This window comes from Carettochelys insculpta, chromosome 2 (assembly GCF_033958435.1).
Source record: "Carettochelys insculpta isolate YL-2023 chromosome 2, ASM3395843v1, whole genome shotgun sequence".
Lineage (NCBI taxonomy): Eukaryota > Metazoa > Chordata > Testudines > Carettochelyidae > Carettochelys > Carettochelys insculpta.
In genome coordinates, this window is record NC_134138.1 from 69,603,712 (window position 1) to 69,625,021 (window position 21,310).

Sequence of the window (21,310 nt, forward strand, 5' to 3'; positions counted from 1 at the left end):
CATTGGTGAAGGGTTGCTAGATACAATGTATGAGAAGGAACTTGAACAGTGTGCAGGAAACACTGAGGGGAAATTTGACAATATAAGCCTTGATAGGTAGAGGATGTACACAGCAATCCAGTAATGTGCCTGTATGACAACAGAAGATGTGATTGCATACCTTTCAGGAACAGATAATTAGAAAATGCCCATGCTGAATATTTAAAAGAAGTGGCAATGAAAGTTGTATTAAACTGTGATCAAAAACTCAATTGTCACGTGTGCAGTTTTGTCACAGACAATGCTGCAAAACTCACAAAGATGAGAAGATAATAGAAGTACATGCTCTTTATAAACATATGGCTGCAGTGACCATTTAATGTATTTTTAGCCAAAGTACATCCTCTCCAGGAACAAAAGAAAATGTTGAAGTTGTAAAATATTTCTGTAACAACCATTTTGTTTCAGTGTCAATGACGACAGTAGTGGGATCCAAACTAGTTCTCCCTCAAAATTTTGATGAAATTCTGTGGTTGATTGTTTTGAACAGTCTATCAAGAATTTGCCTGTTCTCATAAAACTGTAACAAAAACAGTGATTAAAACAGATGGAAGCATCTAAACCAAAGTATTGAATGCTGGATGATAGAGGAATGTAGAGGACACGCTCAGCGTACTGAAGCCTATTTATCCAAAGCCTTAAACAAACTTCACAGAAAATGTGGCTGTACTGCTGATGCTATCAAAATTTGGAAGAGTCTTCAAGCGACACTGATGAAAGAAATACCGCACCAGAAAGTTAAACTAGCTACAATAAAGAAGGGAATGGATCAAACACTAATTCCACCTCATTTTCTTGTGAGCATTCTTCACCCTAATATAAGGTAGATGCCTACTTCCGAAGATGCTGCTGTTGCAATGGCCCAAGCACCTCAAAATGGCTGGAGCGAGACCACACAGCCTGTACATATTTACTGATGTTTTGCGGGGGGGTGGGGGGGGAGGATCACTCCCCTGAATTGGTGGCAACCATCAGCCAGGCACCTTGAAACTTAAGTCCTTTCAGTTACTAAGTCACCTTTCACAGCATTAGCTGGACACGCTTCCAATCTGGACCAAACTTTCTATCCCCAGGTCACTTTTCCTTCCAGGTCATCTCTTTTGGTGGGAAGGCAGAGGAGAACACAATGACATCACTTCCCTGCCTTATATAGCTCTTGTGTAAGGTAGAAACCCTTTGTCTTCCAATGGAAAAAACACTCCAGTTTTAGATTGTTAATACTGGATTAACTATATGTTAACATGCTTTATTTTAAGCAAACATTACTGAGTTACACAATACATAGCTTCCAAAAAAGTATAACCCATCAGAAGGTATTAATGGATTTCTGTAGACCTCTATCACCTTAAATTTGTGCATGCCTACAGCAAATAGTCTTAAAGAAGCAACACAACTGGGAAGTGCAGTCAAGATAAATTCATGTTTGAAAAAGTAACCTGGAGTTTATCCTAGCAAATGATAGGCTATAAACCATTAAATTCTGCCTAAGTTAAAAACTTGCATTATAAAAAAAAAAGTGTGTACACTCTTTTGGGCCTAAGAAAATTATTCCAAATATGAACTAAATGTATGTCAATGCAGTGTCATTTTTGTGGGTCTTTACACTAGTACAGTGCCTCTGCTGTCGCTCCCAGCTCCGGTAAGCAGAACTAGAGTGAAGTTAGCAAGACTACAGCTGCACTATTGCTCTTTCAGAAACATATGGGTAGCAGTGAAACGGTCAAGAATCACCGTCGCATTGAAAGTGGCATGACTGATTAAAGCTACCAGAAGCGGAAGCACGGCAGCAGAGGCCTCCTTCTGACAACAGCTTGGTGGCCAATGAAAAGGGGGTAGGGTATTCATCTTATATTTAAATGGAAATCCTACTTCGCAGCTGCCAGGTGAGTGGACAAAAACATATGAGAATACTAAGCAAACAGGGTGAGGCCATAACTTCAAAAATTCTTAGTAGCTAAGGGCAGTTACAAAAGACTGAGCCAGAGAATACCTTGGTATGTGTTCCAGAACCAGCCTTTTGGCCCAGCAGCAGACAATAGCAGAGTGTTATGGCTTCAGACCAGAACCACATCCCCAAACATCATTGATGCAGAGCCTCACTATCTTCCCAGGTTATTATACCAGCACCCAACCCTTCGATATCTGAGCACATGAGCTAATGTTTTTATAGTAATATTCTGGCTGGTAGCTCTGGTAAATTTTTTCAAGCCACGAGATGAACCTTTCATATATCCAAATACTACTTAGCTTTGACAGGGATATGTATCTTCAGAGAAAATACATCTAGTTGCCTCATAGTGGTTTTCAACCTGTTTACCACTGTGAGCCACATGCAGGACCCACAATGTATGTGTGGTGGTCACATGGACTGCAGCTGTGGGCTGACTGGGCTGCAGGTTGGAAACCACTCTAGCAACGGGACTGGAAGACCCTCACTTGAAAAAGAAAACCCACTATGGTTGGAAAAGAATCTTTCCTAAAAATGCAAAAAACAGTTACAAAAGATGGCAAGGAAAGGACAGGAAAGGCAAAATAAGCAAAGAAATTAAAGCAATTTTAAAAAGGAAAAGTCATGTCAAGTATTTTTCAAGAAAATTTTCTGAAATTCAACCACCATCAAAAAGCAATTTGTAGAAATTCTGCCCAGTGAAGTTATTTTGCTGTAGGCACACATTTCCTCTACATGCAACAAAAGTTTACATGTATTTGAGACAGTGGTAATATTAAAGACATAAGAGTATTTCTAACACTGTGAAGGAAACCACTGTGCTGCTTCCACATTTTAGAACTTTAACAGCTAAGACAGAAAACCAAACGGATCTAAGAACACGTTTTCAGATTACTATTCTGCTAGAATCTTGATTAAAATAATTTTACTTAATGTAATTATCTGATGCAGCATTAAATATCTTTGTCTTATAATTCAGTGCCCTAAATTGACTGTTGCACCCAATTTCAATACAGAACTAAAAGTTATCAAAGAAATGTTAACCTTACACTAAAAATGGAACAGAATTTAGAATGTTATATTCCACTGATAGTTTCTATCCCCTCCCACCTTCGTAACAGTAAGTAAAATGTTTTTAAAGTCTTCTTTAAAAAAAATTGTATTGGCATTGTTCCGTTCACACTAACCCACAAATAGTTTTGGTTTAACCACAAGGATTAAAAAACACTCATAATATCTTGTCACACCAACTACCAAAACATAATAACCAGTCTGGGACAAAGAAGCATTTCTTTCTGCTTTCCTATAGACTGCAAACTGAATAGTAAAAAGGAACCAGGTAACCAAAAAAGACACTACAGAAACCTTACTATAATGAAATTGGATTCTTACCCTACGCATGGCTTCCTCATCCTCTTGACGCTTTTCATAGTGTGCAAAGTCATCAAAGATTGAGGTGGTATGCTTGAAAGTAGCAATTATTTTAAGCACTTGCTTGGCTTTTTCTAGGGGTACCTCTTGAGTGTCCCTCGAATTGGTAACTGGCTTGTTGTCGTTGTTTTCCAAACGAATGTGCCGCAGCTGGTTATTGGGAACGTCTTTGACAAAGATCCACTTAACATCAAACTTCCCCTTCCACTTATCCTGAGACCAGACTCCAGCATAAGCATTGTAGTCCACAACAGACTTCATCTCTGCCACTCCACAAAAGTGCCCACTGCCATTCACGCTGAAGAGTAAATAGAGTGGACCTTTTCCATTCAGGGAACGGTAAGCAGCATCCAAGCGTTTATTACCATGTTCAGTACTACACCAGATAGAGTATTTAATGGAGCGGTGTATATCGTCCTCCGAATAGCTTTTGATTATAAACACACGTCCATTCTTCAGGTTCCAATCAAAGTCTTTGGGATTATAGTTGTTTATGGCCTTTAGTTTCTCCAGTACTGGGTGCACCTCTACACCAGAAGGTGAAGAGCTGACAGGTACAACACCTAAGCCAAAGTTTTCACTGCCAGATCCTCCATTGTTCTGGCTGAAGCCCACACCTCTGTTACGAGGAGCTACCCAGCGGTTCTGCAGCTGCTGTTGCTGCTGCAACTGGTGGGGCTGAGCCTGCTGCTGAGGTCCTTGCTGCTGTTGTGGTGGCTGAGGCTGCTGTTGAGGCAGTTGGCTTTGCACCAATGGTGGTGGTTGAATTAATGGCTGAGGCTGCTGTATTATAGTCTGAGGAGGCAGTATTGGCTGGGAAGGGGGTGCTTTTACCACTGACCCTTTGTCATCCCAAGTTCCAATGTTCATGTTGTGTTTTATAGGAGGTGGTGGTACAGCAGGGCCCCCAATTCCCACATTACCCTTAGGTTTAAGTTTCGGCTGAGGTTTAGCAGGCTTCCGAGCAATGGCAGCCCAAGAGGTTGGCTTAGGTGCTGAACTGCTAACTGGGGGCACACTATTTGCTGCAATGCTTGTCATACCTGTACTGCTCAGAGCTGAACCTACAGTTTTTGTCACTGCAGCTGTCATATCCCCACCAATTTTCAGTCCAGTCATGCCTTGTTCAATGCTGCTAATCCCAGGCACCTTGCTCAAAGTATCATTGCCAAATCCAGCCTGTCCATCTGCTATGGCTCTACCAAGAGAGCTAGGTGGATAGCCATAATTGCTGCTATATGCAGAGCTTTGTGTTGATTGTCCCTGAGATCCACTTGTCCCCCATGTAGAGAAATCTGCATTCCCAGGAAAAAAATTAAATCCATGTTGACCAAGGAATGGAGGGGTATTTCCTAAAGCCCCAGGTTGACTAAACACACCATCAGGTATATAGTGATGTTCACCATTGCTCATCTGTCCATAGGTTGTCAAGTATGGCATTGGAGGGTCACCTGCAGTGGACCACGCTGCTTCACTTAGAGAATATGGAAATCCAATGGATGGAGCATAATAACTAGGCATGTACGGGTCTGACATTGGTGGATAGCTGTTACTCTGCAAGAAAATACAGGAAAATCAGCAGTGGAACTTTCCATTATCAATGTAGTTCAAGACAAAATGGCAGGCATCAGACAACAAATAGTGCTGATGCCCTGTTTACAGTGTTCACTTTTCCTTTAGGGTTACGGAAGTCTGGAACAGATTTGGATCTGAAGCTACACCTACACTGCCCAGAAGATCAGCCCACTCAGGGTCGATCGTCCAAGGTTCAGTTTCACACCTCTAGTATGGACACGCGAAATCAACATCTCAGGGCTCGCCAGTGACCCCTTTACTCCTTTCAAGATGCAAGTAGTAATGGAGACTAGTTGGAGAGACTCTCCTGTCAACCTCCCTCAGTAGGGACAGCCAAGTTAGCCGAGGGCAGATACGCAATTGTAGCTACAGCAATTGCATAGCTAGAATTGACGTATCTGTGGTTGACTAACTTTGCCTAATGCAGACGTAGCCTCAGAGCTTCATATGCATCATTACACTTGCTTTTTCGAAGCAGATGCAAGCATAAATCAACCCGTTTCTCTAATTAAAAAAGTTAGATGCAGTAGAACCTGAATTATGAAAACCTCGGAAATGGAAGTGGTTTCTAACCCTCAAACTTTTGTATCTCTGAACAAAACTTTTTCTTACAAAGGTTTAAAAAATGAACTTTACAGCTCTGCAGCTTTAACCTGCAAAAGTAAAATGCTTTTAATCTTAATTTAAAATGAAAAAAGCATAGAGTTTCCTTACCTTGTCCATTTTTTTAAAATTACTTTACATTTAACTGTACAGGAGCATATTTGCTTTTTTATCTGTCTCTGCTGCTAACTGAATGCATTCTTCAATTTGCAAATGAGCTGTGGTTGACTGGTCAGTTCATAACTCTGGTAATTGTAATATCAAACCAGTGATTAAACATCTTCCTAAAGACTACCTTCATGGTTAACAGTGTGTTTTAACGTTTATAAAGCTTTAACTCTTTTAATATCAAGATCTCATGTCATAAAATAGTCTGATACTATCAGTATGACACTCCCAATGTTATGCCATATCTAAAGTATTAAAAACAAAACACTTCTCTCAAAATTTAAAAACAAAACTGCACACTGCTACACCTAGTTACAGGATGAAAAAAACCTCAAGAAATGTGGTTTTAGCTACTTGTAGTGTAGACATAGCCCAATTGTCAAGAAGTAGATCTTCAACAGAAATGGAAATGCTCCATGCAAATGCTGTGAAACTATTATAATGTAGGTTCATATAATTTGCAAAACTCATAGCTTGTTATTTTAGCTCTATTTGTTATAAGCAGTTGTTTCTCATCTACAAACCCAGTCTTAACCATCCATGAAACCATTTAACTTTTTTCTGAAAATCCAACTGATAGCAAGAGAGATCTCAGAACATTCAGTGCTTTACCAACATTTTCAGTAACACGTTCCAACACCTGGCCACGCATTACTGCACTTAAACTGTATGCTTTTCTAATTTTTTTTAAGTTCATGGTGTTTTAGAAGATAAGTTTCAAACAAGAGCCCCATCCAGTCCTTAGAATTACAACCATGCTACAGGCTGAACCTCTTTAGTCCGGCACTTTCTGGTCCTGCAAAAGCGGTGGTCTAGCTTAATTTTAGTTAGCCAATAATCCACTTACCATGGGTACGACCTACTTTCCCATGGTCCTATAAAGTCGTTTATAACCATCAGTCCTGACAGTGTTCTGTGCAGTCATTTAGTGCCTATTTACCACTAAATGTCTTTTAAGAGCCCAGTAAGCAGTGGAAGTGTTAACACTACTAGACTGGGGTGAGGAACTGTTTTTGGCTGGGGTGTCACTGATCCATAGATATCAGCTGGGGACTTCACAAGATAGAAGTAAAAACCTCCTCACTGACATGGTCCTTGACTGAAAAACCAAAAAGAGAGAGAGTCCCCTCATTTCCCTTGCATACCAGACCAGAGTCTGGTGGGCCAGGGCTAGTACATTTTGTGGGCCCCTCTAGATTCTGGGGAGGGGCCAAAAACAAGGGGTTCAGTGTGGGAGGGGACTGCAGCCTTTGGGTTGGAATCTGGATGGGAGGGAGGATGCATGATCAGGCTGAGGGTGGGCTATCTGGGTGAGAGTAGGGCACAGAAGCTGACTGTTTTGGGGGCCTTGATGGGAGGGAGGGTGCAGAAGTAGGCTGGGTGATAACCAGGACAGGGTGGGCTGTGGTGTGAAGTATTGGGGAGGGCGGAAGGACACAGGAGCAGCTGAGAGGCACAGTGTCTGGGTAGCAAACATGAAGCTTACCTGGGAAGCAGCCCTGGATGCTTACGGCTCTGTGCCCTCCCCACACTGCTCCCAGGCACCACCCTCCACTGCTGATTGCCCAGAATTCCAGCCAATCAGCAGGGCAGGATAAACCCCCAGGCAGCCATGCCCCCTTCCCTTTCCTTAGCTAAGGGTAGAGCAGTGATTTCCTGTTCCTCCACCAAGCTCAAGGGTGGAATTTGGCTCCAGCTTACCTGGCTCCTGACTGAAAGGTTCAGGGTTCCACGCCCCACACCCTGTCGCTCACTAGATGCTGGGGAGGGGAGCCCTGAGGTCTGGATCCAGGCAAGCAGCAGTCCCAATCTAAACTGCAGACCAGGATCTCCCCCATTCCTGTACTATACAATATTAACCTCTTGTGGTTTGGCAAGTTCTCTGGTTCAGCACCAGTCAGTTCCTGAGGGTGCTGGACTAGTAAATATCTGTATTATATATACACACCATGTAAATTTAGAAGTTCAAAACTGGGCATGCACAGTATACTATCAAATCAAATTCACTAGTCAGTCAGTAGCACAGGGACTGAACTGAGATTTAAAAAAAAAAAAGTCGCTCACCAAACCTCAGGTTAGTAAATGACAACATAATTTGCAAACACGTGATTTTCTTATATTTGTTTTTTTAAGAGGCTCATTACTACTAAAAGAAAATTGATTTTCAGTTCTTCATGGGAGGACACAAGAGTCTCTATCTGTTCTGGATAAGTAATAGAGCATCTCATAACAGTGTCACAGTATTTAAAAAGTGGATAACATCAAACACATGATTCAATTCAATGGTCTAGAAAAATATGTAGAATTTGCATGCTAAGTTCACTCTCAAATCTCAGGGCTCTTGGAATGAAGGTGCTGAGGAAGCAAAGCATTCAACCTTTTGAAAAGTCACTTTAAAAGACTCCCTCCACAGAACTCAAGTGGCATTTATTGGTTTGCAAAAATTCCACCTCTCATGTTCCTCCAACAGAAGACAGATCAGTGTTCTGATAGTAAAGAAAATGGGTATACACCTAAAATTCCAAAAGCCATTTCAACCACATTCGTTCTCTTTTCCCCCCCAAAAACAGAATCCTGGAACATTCAGGTTTATCTTAATTATTGAATTAAATGTTCAAAAAAACATCTGAATTTACTACTAGAAAAGATGGAGGACTACTCATCCAGAAAGTGAAATAATCCATTTACTGGCACAAATCTTACACAGCAGGCAATATGAAAAATCAAGGGCCTTGATTATGCTATCAAACATGTATAAACAACTCCTAGTGACTTCAGCGGAAATCACGTGCACTCAATTTCCACTACCCAGTGACCATGGAACCATAGACCATGGGTATACTGAATGCCCTGAAAATTACAAGGCAAAAGAAAGTCCTTTGAAAGTAAAATATACTTTGCATCTGGAATGCCTATCTGTTAGGCATGAAGAACTGATTAAACTTAAATCCGCTCTTTACTTGAAGTTTCACAAGAATGTTGGGGCAAGTCTACAGTACAGAAGGTCAAATGTAAGTATGCAATTAGTTACATTAATTATGTAGCTGGAATCGATGCACCTTAGTTCGGGCTTCTGTGCCATCTCCACTAAGGGGGTGGGGGGGGGCAATGGAAGCACACACACACCCATCAACTTCCCTTACTCCCAAAGGGGGGGGGGGGGGCGGGCATGCTGATGGAGGTGCCCTGTAAGTTTGATTTAGCATGTCCCCACTACACGTTCTAAATCGAACACAAAGATCACCTATGGCAGGGTTGATCTTCCCTGTAGTGAAGACATATCCTTGCTACTAAAAAGATGAAATATTTTAGAAGAGTTCTATCCTATCCATTAAGTTATTTGTCAAACATGCAAGCAGATACAAAATAAACTTTACTGGTTTAGGGTAAGGAAAAATTAACTGGACAATTTAACTCTGAATATACTTCAAAACAGCAACAAATTCTCACTTACCTGATTTGTCTGGCTACTCAGATATGGCTCAAAATCATCATCATTTACAGCATCCTTTTGATGAATCGAACCGTTTTGTACTGCAACTGAAAAGTGAGCTTGTATTAGGCACTCTTCTTAGAATTACTGGGTTGTGATTTTAATTCAAAACAAAACACAGTTCAGTCTCATTTTCTATTACCTTGCCCTCTGTATGGTAAACTACCTGTTCTCTATTTCTGTTTTTTTTTTTTTTTTTTTTTTTTTAAATGGGGCATCTTGTACTGACTCAATTACCAGAACTTTTAAACACTTTGGAGAGCTAAAACATAACAAAGCCAATACATGATACTGCTCTTTGTAACATTATATAAAGCCAAGGGCATTGAATCGAATGAGATAACAGTTTGATGACAGATCTATATATCCAGTATTCACAAAAAGACAGCAATAAGTTTCTCTTGTAAGAGTTCACTTCATAATAATCCCTTCTTATTCTTTAAAGAACTATATATTATAATATATTCATTACAAGTAGACAGGTTTTCTTCCTTCTGTTTAAGCTTACAATGTACTGATGCATCAGTTTTAATGAATACTTAGATGACAACTGTCATTAAAAAGTACTCCAGTGAAGAACAGTGTTTTATAGCTCACCTCGTGCTTTACAAATACTTGTTAAAACAGAAAAAACTAATGTTTCATGAAAAGAGGCCTGATGGTTTACAATTCTCACTTTTTTTTCTGTGAGAATAAAGCACCTGCAGACACTCCCACTTGGCATAATTTCACAATGCAGGAGTGTGTCATAGCAAACCATTTTTCCTGCAGTCATAAGGGGGAAAAAATAAAATGAAGTCAGCAGTGTTGTCTGCAGAAAGCATATACAATACAGTACCAACCAAACTGCCATGTCACAGCACAGTTAGCCTACAACCCTACTAAACTTCTTTATTTAAGTACTCCACATCTTCACATTTATGCTATCATGGTCATGGTGCTATTTCCACTTTTTTTGAGAAATGAGTTTATTAACATAGCCACTTTCACTACAAGAGGAAATTTGACATACCAAGTTTGCATAACAATTTTAAAAAGTGTTTACTGAGTACTTGCATTATGCTATACATTATACAAAGACATAGGAAGGCAAGTTTCATAACCTTGGGAAGTCCACAATCTGAGACCAACATCCTCTGGGAAACACATGCAACTATTTGGGAGGAACAAATACATCTCCCAGTTCTTTCCAGTCATCCACAGCTTAGAACTAGTGCAACATGAGTGCTTCAATAAGTGAGTGAAAAGTTTATATAAGTGAGCTTCTTACCCACCCATTGTGGCTTCTTCTCTTCTACCCCCTGCAATCCTGCAGTACCACATGTGATGATTAAATAGGAGAAAGAAAAGCAGGAGCTAAATACCTTAAGTGATGTTACCCTCCCTTCCCATATGCTTCTGTAACACTTTGGGATATCCTTCTCCCCTTTCATCTGGGATATTCTAAAAATAAGGAGGAGGAAACAATGCTTTCATATTACCTAATCTCTCCTGCACAAATGCCAGATTAAAAAAAAAAAAAATGAAATTCGGAACACATTTTGCTTGAAATAACAAATGTTATAAAATGTCCACCCTTTCCAATGGGAGACAATTCTGGAGTTTACTACTTTCATTTTCTCTTTCTGCATCAAGCTATCACTTGGGACTTCCATGTGAAAGGTGGGCAGACCTTCCATAATACTCAACAGCCTCATAACATTAAAGTACAATATTTATGCACAACACTTCTCCAATGTTACACTCAAAGCCAGAGTTATGTCCCATTCACCAGATAGATGTTAGGTAGCTGTAGTGCCTAACAAAGTCACCCTCCAGTGGATGGTAATTTGGACAAGTATCTTTCCTCACAATAACAATACTGCTGTCCAAGCAAGTTGTCTTACAGTTTTGGCTGAGTTCCATGAACAGACTATGGACTGAAATTAAACAAGCAGGACAACATAACAGTCCAGTCTCAAAGCTGTGTAGGTGCTTTCCTAAAAACAAATATTTCTCTGATTATTTACCATCCACAGACTAAGTAAAAGAGACATGTTTTAAGGTGGTCAATTGGTGTACTATGACAAAAAATGTTCTAAGCATAAAGAATGGAATTTTTTGTCAAGCTGACGCCAGAAAGCAAAGTAGTTTTCCCATTATTTCCCTTTTTTGGCAAAAACCTCTGAGCAGCATATACAGCATGAAACTAAACAGCTGAGAATTTACAGCTTATGTTTAGTGAAAGCTAATAAGTTTAAGTTCACAAACTAGCAGGTGCCTATGCCCAATAATTTTGCAATTTTTTAATAATTTTTGTCACATGTAATACCTTAAAGAGACTTATGCTGAGGACAAACAATTTAACAGACATACTCCTAATTAAATCAAGTACATAGACAACGAAAATGTTTTGATAACCTATAGAGTGCATTCCTTCTTATGTTAAGCTCAGTCATATTTTGTTAGTCTTTAATGTGCTGTATGACTTCTGTTTTGTTTGTTAGAATGCAAACTAACACTTCTACCTCTCTGTTACTATTCACATTGGATAGTAATCCACAAGTCTACTGCTGCTGTCCCCTAAAAGGAAGGGTTCATTGCCTGATCATAGCTAAATGGAATGGAAGATAAATTCTCAGGTACAACTTTTATAAAGAAAAAGCATACTGAGAAAACAAGAAAACAGGTGCATCTGATGAACCGGGTCTTTGCCCATGAAAGCTTATGGCCCAAAATATCTGTTATTCTATAATGTGCCACAAGACTTCTTGTTGTTCTTGAAGTTACGGACTAACATGGCTACCTCTCTCCCACTGAGAAACAAATTCCTCAAAAAACCTACTATACCAATAACTGGGGAAATAAGATACATAATATACCCAGAGTAGAATCCATCCATCCATGAGGAATAAATTCACTTATAAATAGCAATTTGCATAAAGCTAAATCTACAGAAGTGGCATTTATTGGATTCCAGAGGTATTTTAAGGATAAATCAAACCATTTGCAACAGTTTTATGACGCCAATCAATTTCTAGCTCAGATTTATTTTTAAATACATGTGCTTTCCTTCTTATTGTTTCCATCTATACTGTAAAACCATTATACCAAATAGTTCTAAACTGCCACATTGACAATTTTCCTTTGATAAAGCATTCCAGCCTTGAAAATAAGGTTTTATTCTGACTTGTCACTAACTTGAACAGGCTTATTACAAATAGCATGTTTTTAGCATCACACATTTAATCAAATCCTTTTAAAAAATTAAGATAAATGTTATTCCAAAAGCTCACTAGTATCCTTCCTTCACTTGCACCTTGCTTAAAATAACAGTTCCCGAAAGCACCACTGCCTTAATGCTACCCTCAAAATAAAATTCTGTTGTCTACTTCCATAACTATTCAACAACCCACTAACTATCAAATTTACAATGATTTTTACTATTCTGCTGCACTGAATTGTGTCATTTTTCTCCAGTGATGGACACAAAAAATGTGACCGTGAAATCCTCATGAAGAGTGAAACTGAGTTTTCTTGTTTAATTCCCAAAGCACTCAAGAAGTGTCCTACACTTCATTCTAGTTTGAGACACCATCATTAAATTTAACAGATGTGGGATAAGAAATCATCAAACTACAATGGAATATAATAAGAAAATACTGACATCTGAATGTGTTGTAGCTCTTATACATGAGAATATGCAAATTGAGAAAAAAAATTGGAAAGAGAAATAATCACTTTGATAAGCAAAAACATCTTTTATTTGTTGAAATCAGTTCCTACCAACAAGCTCTCTTAACTGTCTACAGTTGACAACTGTAAGGAATAACACCTTCAGGAGAAAACTATTTTATTTATTCAGTTCTTGCAGCAACACATTAACTCTTGGTTCTTTCACATAAACTTGAATTATATATTACTACTCTGCTACGTATAGATCTTCCTGGATTTCTATTTCTGGTTGTCATGATGTATTGTTTTCCCTCAATTCATAATTAATTATCAATAAAACGTCAGAACAGAGAAGTCTCACAAGACCACATAATTTAGCTACCTTAAAAGTACTGTTAACTTTAAAAATGTAAAATATCTTTTAACTGCTCTCATATAATATTGTTCCTACTTATCCTCTTATACCTTATTGCACTACTTTCTTCCTTTTTCCATTTGTCAAAGACACCACCCACCACTCCTCTTTTTTCCATTTTCTTTCATGTATGGAAATACACACACTCCTCAAACTAATCTTCCAGCTCACTACTTTATCTTGTTCCAAAGACTACTTCAAGTAGAACCTTATCATGATCCCTCCAGATTACCAACTGTTAATGTATACCCAAGTAGGGATCACCAATATCTACTTTATTTATACCCATGAAATAAGTAAAATCTCTGAATGACTCAAAATGTTCTAATTGCGCATACACACTGATCTACGTAACTAAGCATTCCTATCACCCTTACCCTCATTCTGCCTCCCCATTCCCTTTATCATCTGTCATATTTTTGTCAGAGCTATTTAAAGCAGGGACTCCTTTACTACATGTTTACATTGTGCCAGGTGCCACATCTGATTGGGACCTCTGAGAGTAACTAATACAAATAAACCCTTTTCACTAACAACTAGTTACATACAATTAATACATTTGACAGGATGCAATCTAAAATAGTCTATAGCCAGTAAGTTCGGCGCAACATTTAGGTTTTGGAAAAAGATTTTACTTTAGAGCTTTATTTGGATTTTAACACCATGTAGCATTCATAATAAATCTACCACAGAATTATGCTAATGTACATAAATCAACATAACATTTACTAGTCTGTTATTAAATAATTACTGGAAATCCATGCACTAAAATGTTTACATTCTAATTCAAGTACAAATAATACAGATCTAACAAAACACTGACTGCAACTCATACTGATGCAGATCTTTGAGAGATCACCTTGACATAGCTTAGAAATAATGTACTTTTAGTTGACGATACAGGCCTCATCATAAAAAGAACAAGAGGTAATGCCATGCTCTGGATAACAAGAAAAGTGTAGAAAAAGAAAGAAAAGCAGGTGGTTGTAAGCCAGGCTTAAAAGAGTGTAATATGAGCGCCAAAAGAATATGCCTGAGAACAAAATGGAGGAAGGCATGGAGGTGTGCATGGCTTTGACAGCCAAGGAGAGAGGATATAGGAGTAAAGTTCACTCTTTCACCACAGAGGCTGAGGTTATGATTCAACATTTTCAGAGAGGCCAAAGTGAAGAAGGTAGATTTGGGAAGCACCTGTATGGAGCTGTGTTGATGAAATGGTAGGAAAGGATAAACACTGCCCACGGAAAGAGCCAATATGTAACATGAGACTCAGAACAATATATTTAAAACATGATGGTTTATAGTTTAACATTTGATAAATTGAATGCACTGAATAAGAAATTCACATTGCACACAAGTGATACAAATCCTCTATCTTCAGTAATAAATATGACAAATATAAATTTGATGGTATCTTTTTTAAACACATTACAAAATATAAAACTTACAGCTTAATGATCTATGTTTTTAAGTAACATCCATCAATCCATATTAGGTAGTTCTTATGCTATGTGTGATGATACCAGTGAGAATGCAGATTACAATCACGCAGACTGTATGTGTGTTATAGTATAATAATTGCTGATCTTCCAGGAAAAAATGAACAACATGAGAAAACGGGGGACGAGATTTTGGATCACAGAACAAAATTTGATTACTATAATAGACAAAAGGTTATAAATTGACAGAGAGAATTGCTGATCATCTGAAAAGTCATTTAGGCACAGGCTTTTCCTAGGGTATTATTTTTGTGGGGGAGGGAAAGGATTATTAAGAAAAGTGATTAGAGCTGTGGAATTTAAAGAGCATACATTGGGTGTTAACTGATAATGGGGGGAAAACGTACACCGATAAACTGGATAATTGCTAGGGGAGCTATTCTGTACTGGATTCTGAAATGAGTAAGACTCCAGTTACTCCTTTGCCCAAGGAAGCTTATGCTCCAAAATATGTTAGTCTGTAAAGGTGCCCCAGGACTTCTTGTTCTTGAAGATACAGACTAACGCGGCTATCTCTCTGGTACGCCAGTGAAGATTTCTCTCAAAAGGAGTGACAATGTGTTCTGTTCATGGGTATGAGTAAGAAACTAAATGAACTCACAATCATTCTTTAGCTCAAAACACCCTCATTAGACATTAATAAGCAACAATAGGGCTGGTGTAGATGCCTATGTTGTCCTCAAGGATACCATGCCAACATTTTGGCTGCATCTTGACTAACAAGACCTTTTGAAAAATTTTCAAAAAATGGGGCTCTTTTGAAAGATCTAGTGGAGTGTCTATACACAAAAAGCATTCTTTCAAAAGTAAACCAAAAGAATGCAGCACTCCTTTTGAAATCCCTCTTCCTTCCCATTTCAGGGAGAGCATCTCCTTTCGAAAGCTTCTTTAGAAAGATAACACATGTAGACGATCCACAGGTCCTTTTTTTCGCTGAAAGAGCAGTCCTCTCGGGGTATGATTTTTCAGCCCATGCCCATTCTTTTGAAAGAGCAGATCACTCTTTTGATCCACTTTTTTGTGCGAGGAGACACGTTTGAAATTTTCCTGCATCTGATGCAGCAGGTCTTTGCCCACGAAAGCTTATGCTCCAAAACATCTGTTACATCTATAAGGTGCCACAGGACTTCTTGTTGTTCTCAAAGATACAGCTACCTCTCCGATACTTTTGAAAGAATTTCTTTCAGAAGAAATCTTCTGGAAGAGCTTATTTCGAAAGATCAGTGTAGTGCAGACATAGCCTTTCACTGAAAGGCCGTGTCTACACTAGCCCCAAACTTCGAAATGGCCACGCAAATGGCCATTTTGAAGTTTACTAATGAAACGCGGAAATGCATATTCAGCACTTCATTAGTGTGTGGGCGGCCGCAGCGCTTCGAAATTGATGCGCCTCGCAGCTTGTCCCAACAGGGCTCCTTTTCGAAAGGACCCCGCCTACTTCAAAGTCCCCTTATTCCCATCATTAGTAAACTTCGAAATGGCCATTTGCGTGGCCATTTCGAAGTTTGGGGCTAGTGTAGACGTAGCCAAAGAGAGCTAAACAGAAACAGCTACATCTTTTCCCTTGATTATGCATGACACTGATTATTTAGGTCAGCAAATTAAAGCATTTTCATAATGATGTATCATGTTTAAAATACTGGAAAATATGCTCTTAGTACACCATTTCTAATCACGTTGCTAGGATAAACCCCAGTGGCATGATATTTACCGGGGTGGTTTTTACCAGGTAAAATGACGACTTTTACTGCCCTGGGAAAACCTAATAAGTCCAAATATCTATTTTAAAACTGCTTCCTTATTACACACCACAGTATATCTAGTTTTAGTTACATGCTCTAATTACATAAAGCAGTTAACGGCAGGGAGCATAATACTAATATGTCAGTATAATAAGTAACATGAGAATGGTTGTACAATTTGGTTTGTTTTGGTATTTCCTCAAGCAAGTTGTAAGTCATGACTCACATTTTAGTTTTCAATTTCAATATTACATAAACAGAAGTCCAAGACATATCATTACATGCAAACGACAATAAGAATGTGAAGCATTAATCAGTTATGAGCTGCTAGTCTGAAACTAAGTCCATTTGACCATACAGCACGCTGTAAAAGAGGATCAACTTTGATGCATAGGACAGACCAAACTTATCCTTTAGCTTTGAATGGATGTTTTCAAAGTCTTGAAAGATTCATTCTATGCCTGCTGAACTTGGTGGCCACTGAAACCATTCTGTTTCCCAGTTTCTACTCTAAAACCAGGTTAAGCTGATATTTACCAACATCCTGTTAATTTTTTTTCCCCCAAGGCCATTTCCAACTCTGGAAAAAATGGATTTGTAAAATACATTATATTTATATTCATTTTATGGTGGTGGTTGAGGACACCTCTTTCATATATTGCAGGACCACAGCCTCAGATATTGTATATGATAAAGATATCATCTTACCTTTACTTCCTTGTCCTTTAGGTCTCTGTATAAAAAAGGTAAACAATAAGAGTAAAATATTAATAGAAAAATTAGCAAAAATTAAAATCCTTGAATTATCTATTCATACTGGTTTTATGTTCACTGATTTTATCATTTAAAGGAACAAATGAAATTACACTCAAAATGTAAAATATTTTAAAAATACATTTACTCAAAATCCAATACAAACAGAAATGTTTCCATGTCTAAGAAGTTTCAGCAAAAACTGCATGGTTATTTTTAATCAAAACCATCCCTCTGTAGTGTTTGAAACCTAAAAGCTATGAAATGCATCTACAAAGTAAACTGGTTTTGTTTTGTTGGTTTTGACTTGTTCATTGTGCAAGGTGAAGGAAAAGTACTAAATAAAATATAAGTAAAATAAAATTTTAAGAACATTTTCCTTTTTAATAGACTAAGGCTATTGCAAATAAAGAAACTTGTTTACAGCATGTATCATTTAAACTGTCACAGGAGTACTACTGCTAATGAATGGACCAAAATTTACAAACATGTAACTCAACAGAACATGTTTTAATGTTTTCGGATATGCAAAGGAACGTACAGTAATAAGGCAACACATCTTATGGACTGATCATTGGACAGGGCATAAGACAGTTATGTATGCTCAGTCCTGTAGTCATGTTCACTTCCACAAAAAATATCCAGAGATAATGCAATACATAAGTGTTGTGATGATTAGTAAAATAAAGTACTTTTAATCTGTCAGGCACTAGAAACTGTTATAGAGAAATTTATAATATCTCAACATCTTGTATTATAAAATTGTTTGGAAAAAACAAAGAACTAAAAAGTTCTGATGCACCCACTGCCCCTCCCCGGCCACATACACTTCACTATGCTACAGTGGGTCCCTCCTGACTCCATCACCCTTTAATGACTTGCTCATTTATTATTCACACTGTGAATCCACAAAAAAAAATGGAAGAAACCTTAGCTCTTTAAAACAAATTTTTCATATCCTAGCACATAGCAACCACAGCCACCCCACACACAGGGGCCCAGGGGGAAACAGCCCTCCACCCTAAGATGATGGAAGAGAGGATGCAATGAAAGAAAAGACACAGGCAAATAGGAATGAAGACCAGAGAAAACATATGAGTAGGAAGCAATATGGCAGCCCTCACAGACACAGATGTACAGAAGGAACTCAGGAGGATCTAGTGCAGATACAAAGAGGCACAGACAGGATTTTAGGGAAAGATGAATCTGTAGGGGAGTGACAGAAGCCCAAAAAAAGAGGCAAAAACCTAGAAGTGGTGGGAGCAAGAGATAAGGAGGCAAGAGGCCCAGTTAAGAAAAAGTCAAGAAGGGACAAACGAGGCCCAGAGTAGGTAAGTACAGGAGACAAGGAAGCAGAATCCACAGAAGGGGAAAGCAGCAGCTACGCAGGAGAGAGCTTTGAGGAAAGGGAGAAGGCAAAGGCCCAAAGAGGAGGAAAAGAAGCCTAAGGACAGAAGGAAAAGGACATACCATTATAGACTAGAAGAGAATTTGTGGTATGTACGAAGATAGAGAAGCCTGCAAACGTGACCTAAAGTTTGGGTGGCTGAAAAAGGGGAAGCAGAAAGCCAGAAATAAGGAGATTTATTGTTGAGGACACCAGGCCAAAGAGAGGGACAAAAACGACTCTGCAGCCGAGGAGGACGCATCACAACACAAGATGTTGGGGAGCAGAAGGCAGAGGCCCGCTGACGGCGGAAGGGGGTGCAAGGATGCTCAGAGCGGGGGTGGGGGGGGAGTTAGCAGGCTCTAGACGCGGCTATAAATAGGGGGCTGCGGCTGTCTGCATCCCGGTGGAGAGGTGGAGCCGAGGACGCTGAGCCCAGACGGCGCTAAGCAGAGCTGCCACAGCAGCGAGGCTGAAGCCCGGGAAGCCGCATTGGTAGCCCGGCGGCGGAAAGGGCCCGGCGGGATTGCGAGCCGCCCAGGCCCTTCCGCCTAGGGCCCGCTTCCTCCAGCCCTGCGCACGGGCCGCGGCGGCCCGTACCTGGTCAACGCTGGTGGCTGACATTCTTCACGGGGAGCCGCGATCCCCTCGCTCGGCCTGGGCCCGGAGTGACTCCCGCACACACGGAGCGCGCCGTTCCCCGGCTGCCGCCTGATTGTCTCCGCCGCTGCCACCCGGGCTGGCCGCCGCAAATCGGGTTCCCGCGGGAAGGAGCCGGCCGGACGCAGCGCTGCTTCCCCCCTGCTCTGGGCTCCGCTTCCCCACAATGGCGGACAGACTCCGGCTCCCACTTCCGCTCCCGCCCTGACCTTCCGCTCCCCCTCGCCAACGTCGCCGCTGACCTTTCCCTTCCTCTCCCCGCCTCCATGTCACGTGACAGTGTAAACGGCCCCGCGTGCGCACCATGCTAGGGACTCCAAGAGCGGGGGGGAGGGGAAAAGTGGCGCCGATAGCGACTGCGCGTGGGCGAACAGCCGCTTCTCCGGCTCTCGGGGAGGCGCATGCGCATGAGACAGGAGGCTCGTGGAGAATGACAGAACTCTGAAGGAAGACGGGGGGGGGGGTCGCCATTTCTTCCAATACGCATGCGGTGAGTTTAAAGTGACAGCCTCCAAGCGTCCCCAAGCTGCGCATGCTCATGCAAGAAGCATCGTCTTTAAAGAGGTTTCAGCCATCTGGTTCTTTGCGGGAGTGTGTAGTTACTTATTTGCACGTGCTGCTTGACGGGCTGGGGGTTTTAGTACTACTGCTGTGGTGGTTTGCTATAGAGCTGAGTTATTCCCCTGGTAACTCTAACGGCTCCCGAAGAGCAATGGAGAAAGGTGAAGGGGACAACATATCAACATGTGCTGAACTTTCTGTTGTGTTTATGCACAAATACAGGCGTCCCTGTGGGTGCGCGCACAGTTAATGTTGGTGCAAGCTCTCTGTGTATCGGGATGCTGGTGTGCCCTCCCGCATAATCACGCGTGTAACCCCGCTGAGCAAATTTGCACCCTGGTAAGTGCATATGCAATATTTGCGTTGTCTTTGTGTAGCCTATTGATGGGAGGGGAGCTTCGTGTAACTACATATGATCCCTTTTTCTGTGCATCTCACTAATACTACATGTAATCACTGAACCTGGTTAACTGTATGTATAATCCCTTTGTGCATGTGTCTTATAAATGTGTAGTCAGAACCCTTGCATCTGTGCCGAGGTAATGATATGTGCATATGTGAAGGTACTGAACCCATGGTTACATAGATACTTGACACCTGAGAAATGTATGTGAACACCATATGCTTACATTGGGCATGCCATTCTTGTGTACATTCATATATAGTTAGTGCAATTTAGCTCCCAAAGTTTTAAAAATAGGACCCTCGTTGTGTATTTGGTTAGTAGAGGGGTTTGATCATGACCTGTATAATATGGACTGTGGGCATTTGTGCTTCTAATAAGGACCTATGCAGTGTTGGAGCTGTGTGTGTCCAAGAATATTAGAGGGCCAAGTTGAGCTACACAGCTTGAAGAGATTACAAATCTAAATTGCAGTGCAGCATCTGCCACAAAATGCCCTTATGGGCTAATCTTGCCAACTGTGATTTTTTTTTTTACCATGATTATTACAACAGTAGGCATATTTCCTGACTCGCCCACCTCTTGGAACCACGTCATTGTTATCAGTATCAACTTTTATTTAAAAAAGCACCTTGTTAGCCCTCATGATTGTGGACAAATGCTCAGAAAGAAGCAATTTACAGTCTCAAGAATTAAAAGGCAAACACCAGACTCCCACATTTACTATTTTTAAAAATTTCATCATTTTAAGCCAATTTCATTATGGGGGGGAGGAGGGCTGTCTGACTGGTCATTTTTGAATACTGGTGGTTGCAAATATTCCTGCTGTTTGTAATTTGTCATTGGTTGCATGTATATGTTCTTTCTGTGTGCTGTCTCAGCTCTGTGCAGATAGCCAACCCAGCAGATCTCAATAGAACTACCCACAAGGACAACAAGAATCTCTTGTAGCAAAGGAACCTGAACGGGTTTATTGTAG

At 40.2% G+C, this 21,310-nt stretch overlaps 1 protein-coding gene across 1 annotated transcript in view; it reads right to left on the reverse strand.

Moving 5' to 3' along the window:
- Positions 1–19,579, reverse strand: part of YTHDF3 (YTH N6-methyladenosine RNA binding protein F3) — a 33,440-nt gene extending 13,861 nt beyond the window's left edge. The window contains exons 1-4 of the mRNA XM_074987136.1: positions 19,308–19,579; positions 17,276–17,300; positions 9,219–9,304; positions 3,380–4,972 (exon numbers count right to left, since the gene is read on the reverse strand). Of these exons, the coding sequence (XP_074843237.1) occupies positions 3,380–4,972; positions 9,219–9,304; positions 17,276–17,300; positions 19,308–19,331 (1,728 nt within the window). The 5' untranslated portion in view covers positions 19,332–19,579. The remainder of the gene's footprint in view (positions 1–3,379; positions 4,973–9,218; positions 9,305–17,275; positions 17,301–19,307) is intronic.
- Positions 19,580–21,310: the final 1,731 nt, after the last annotated feature.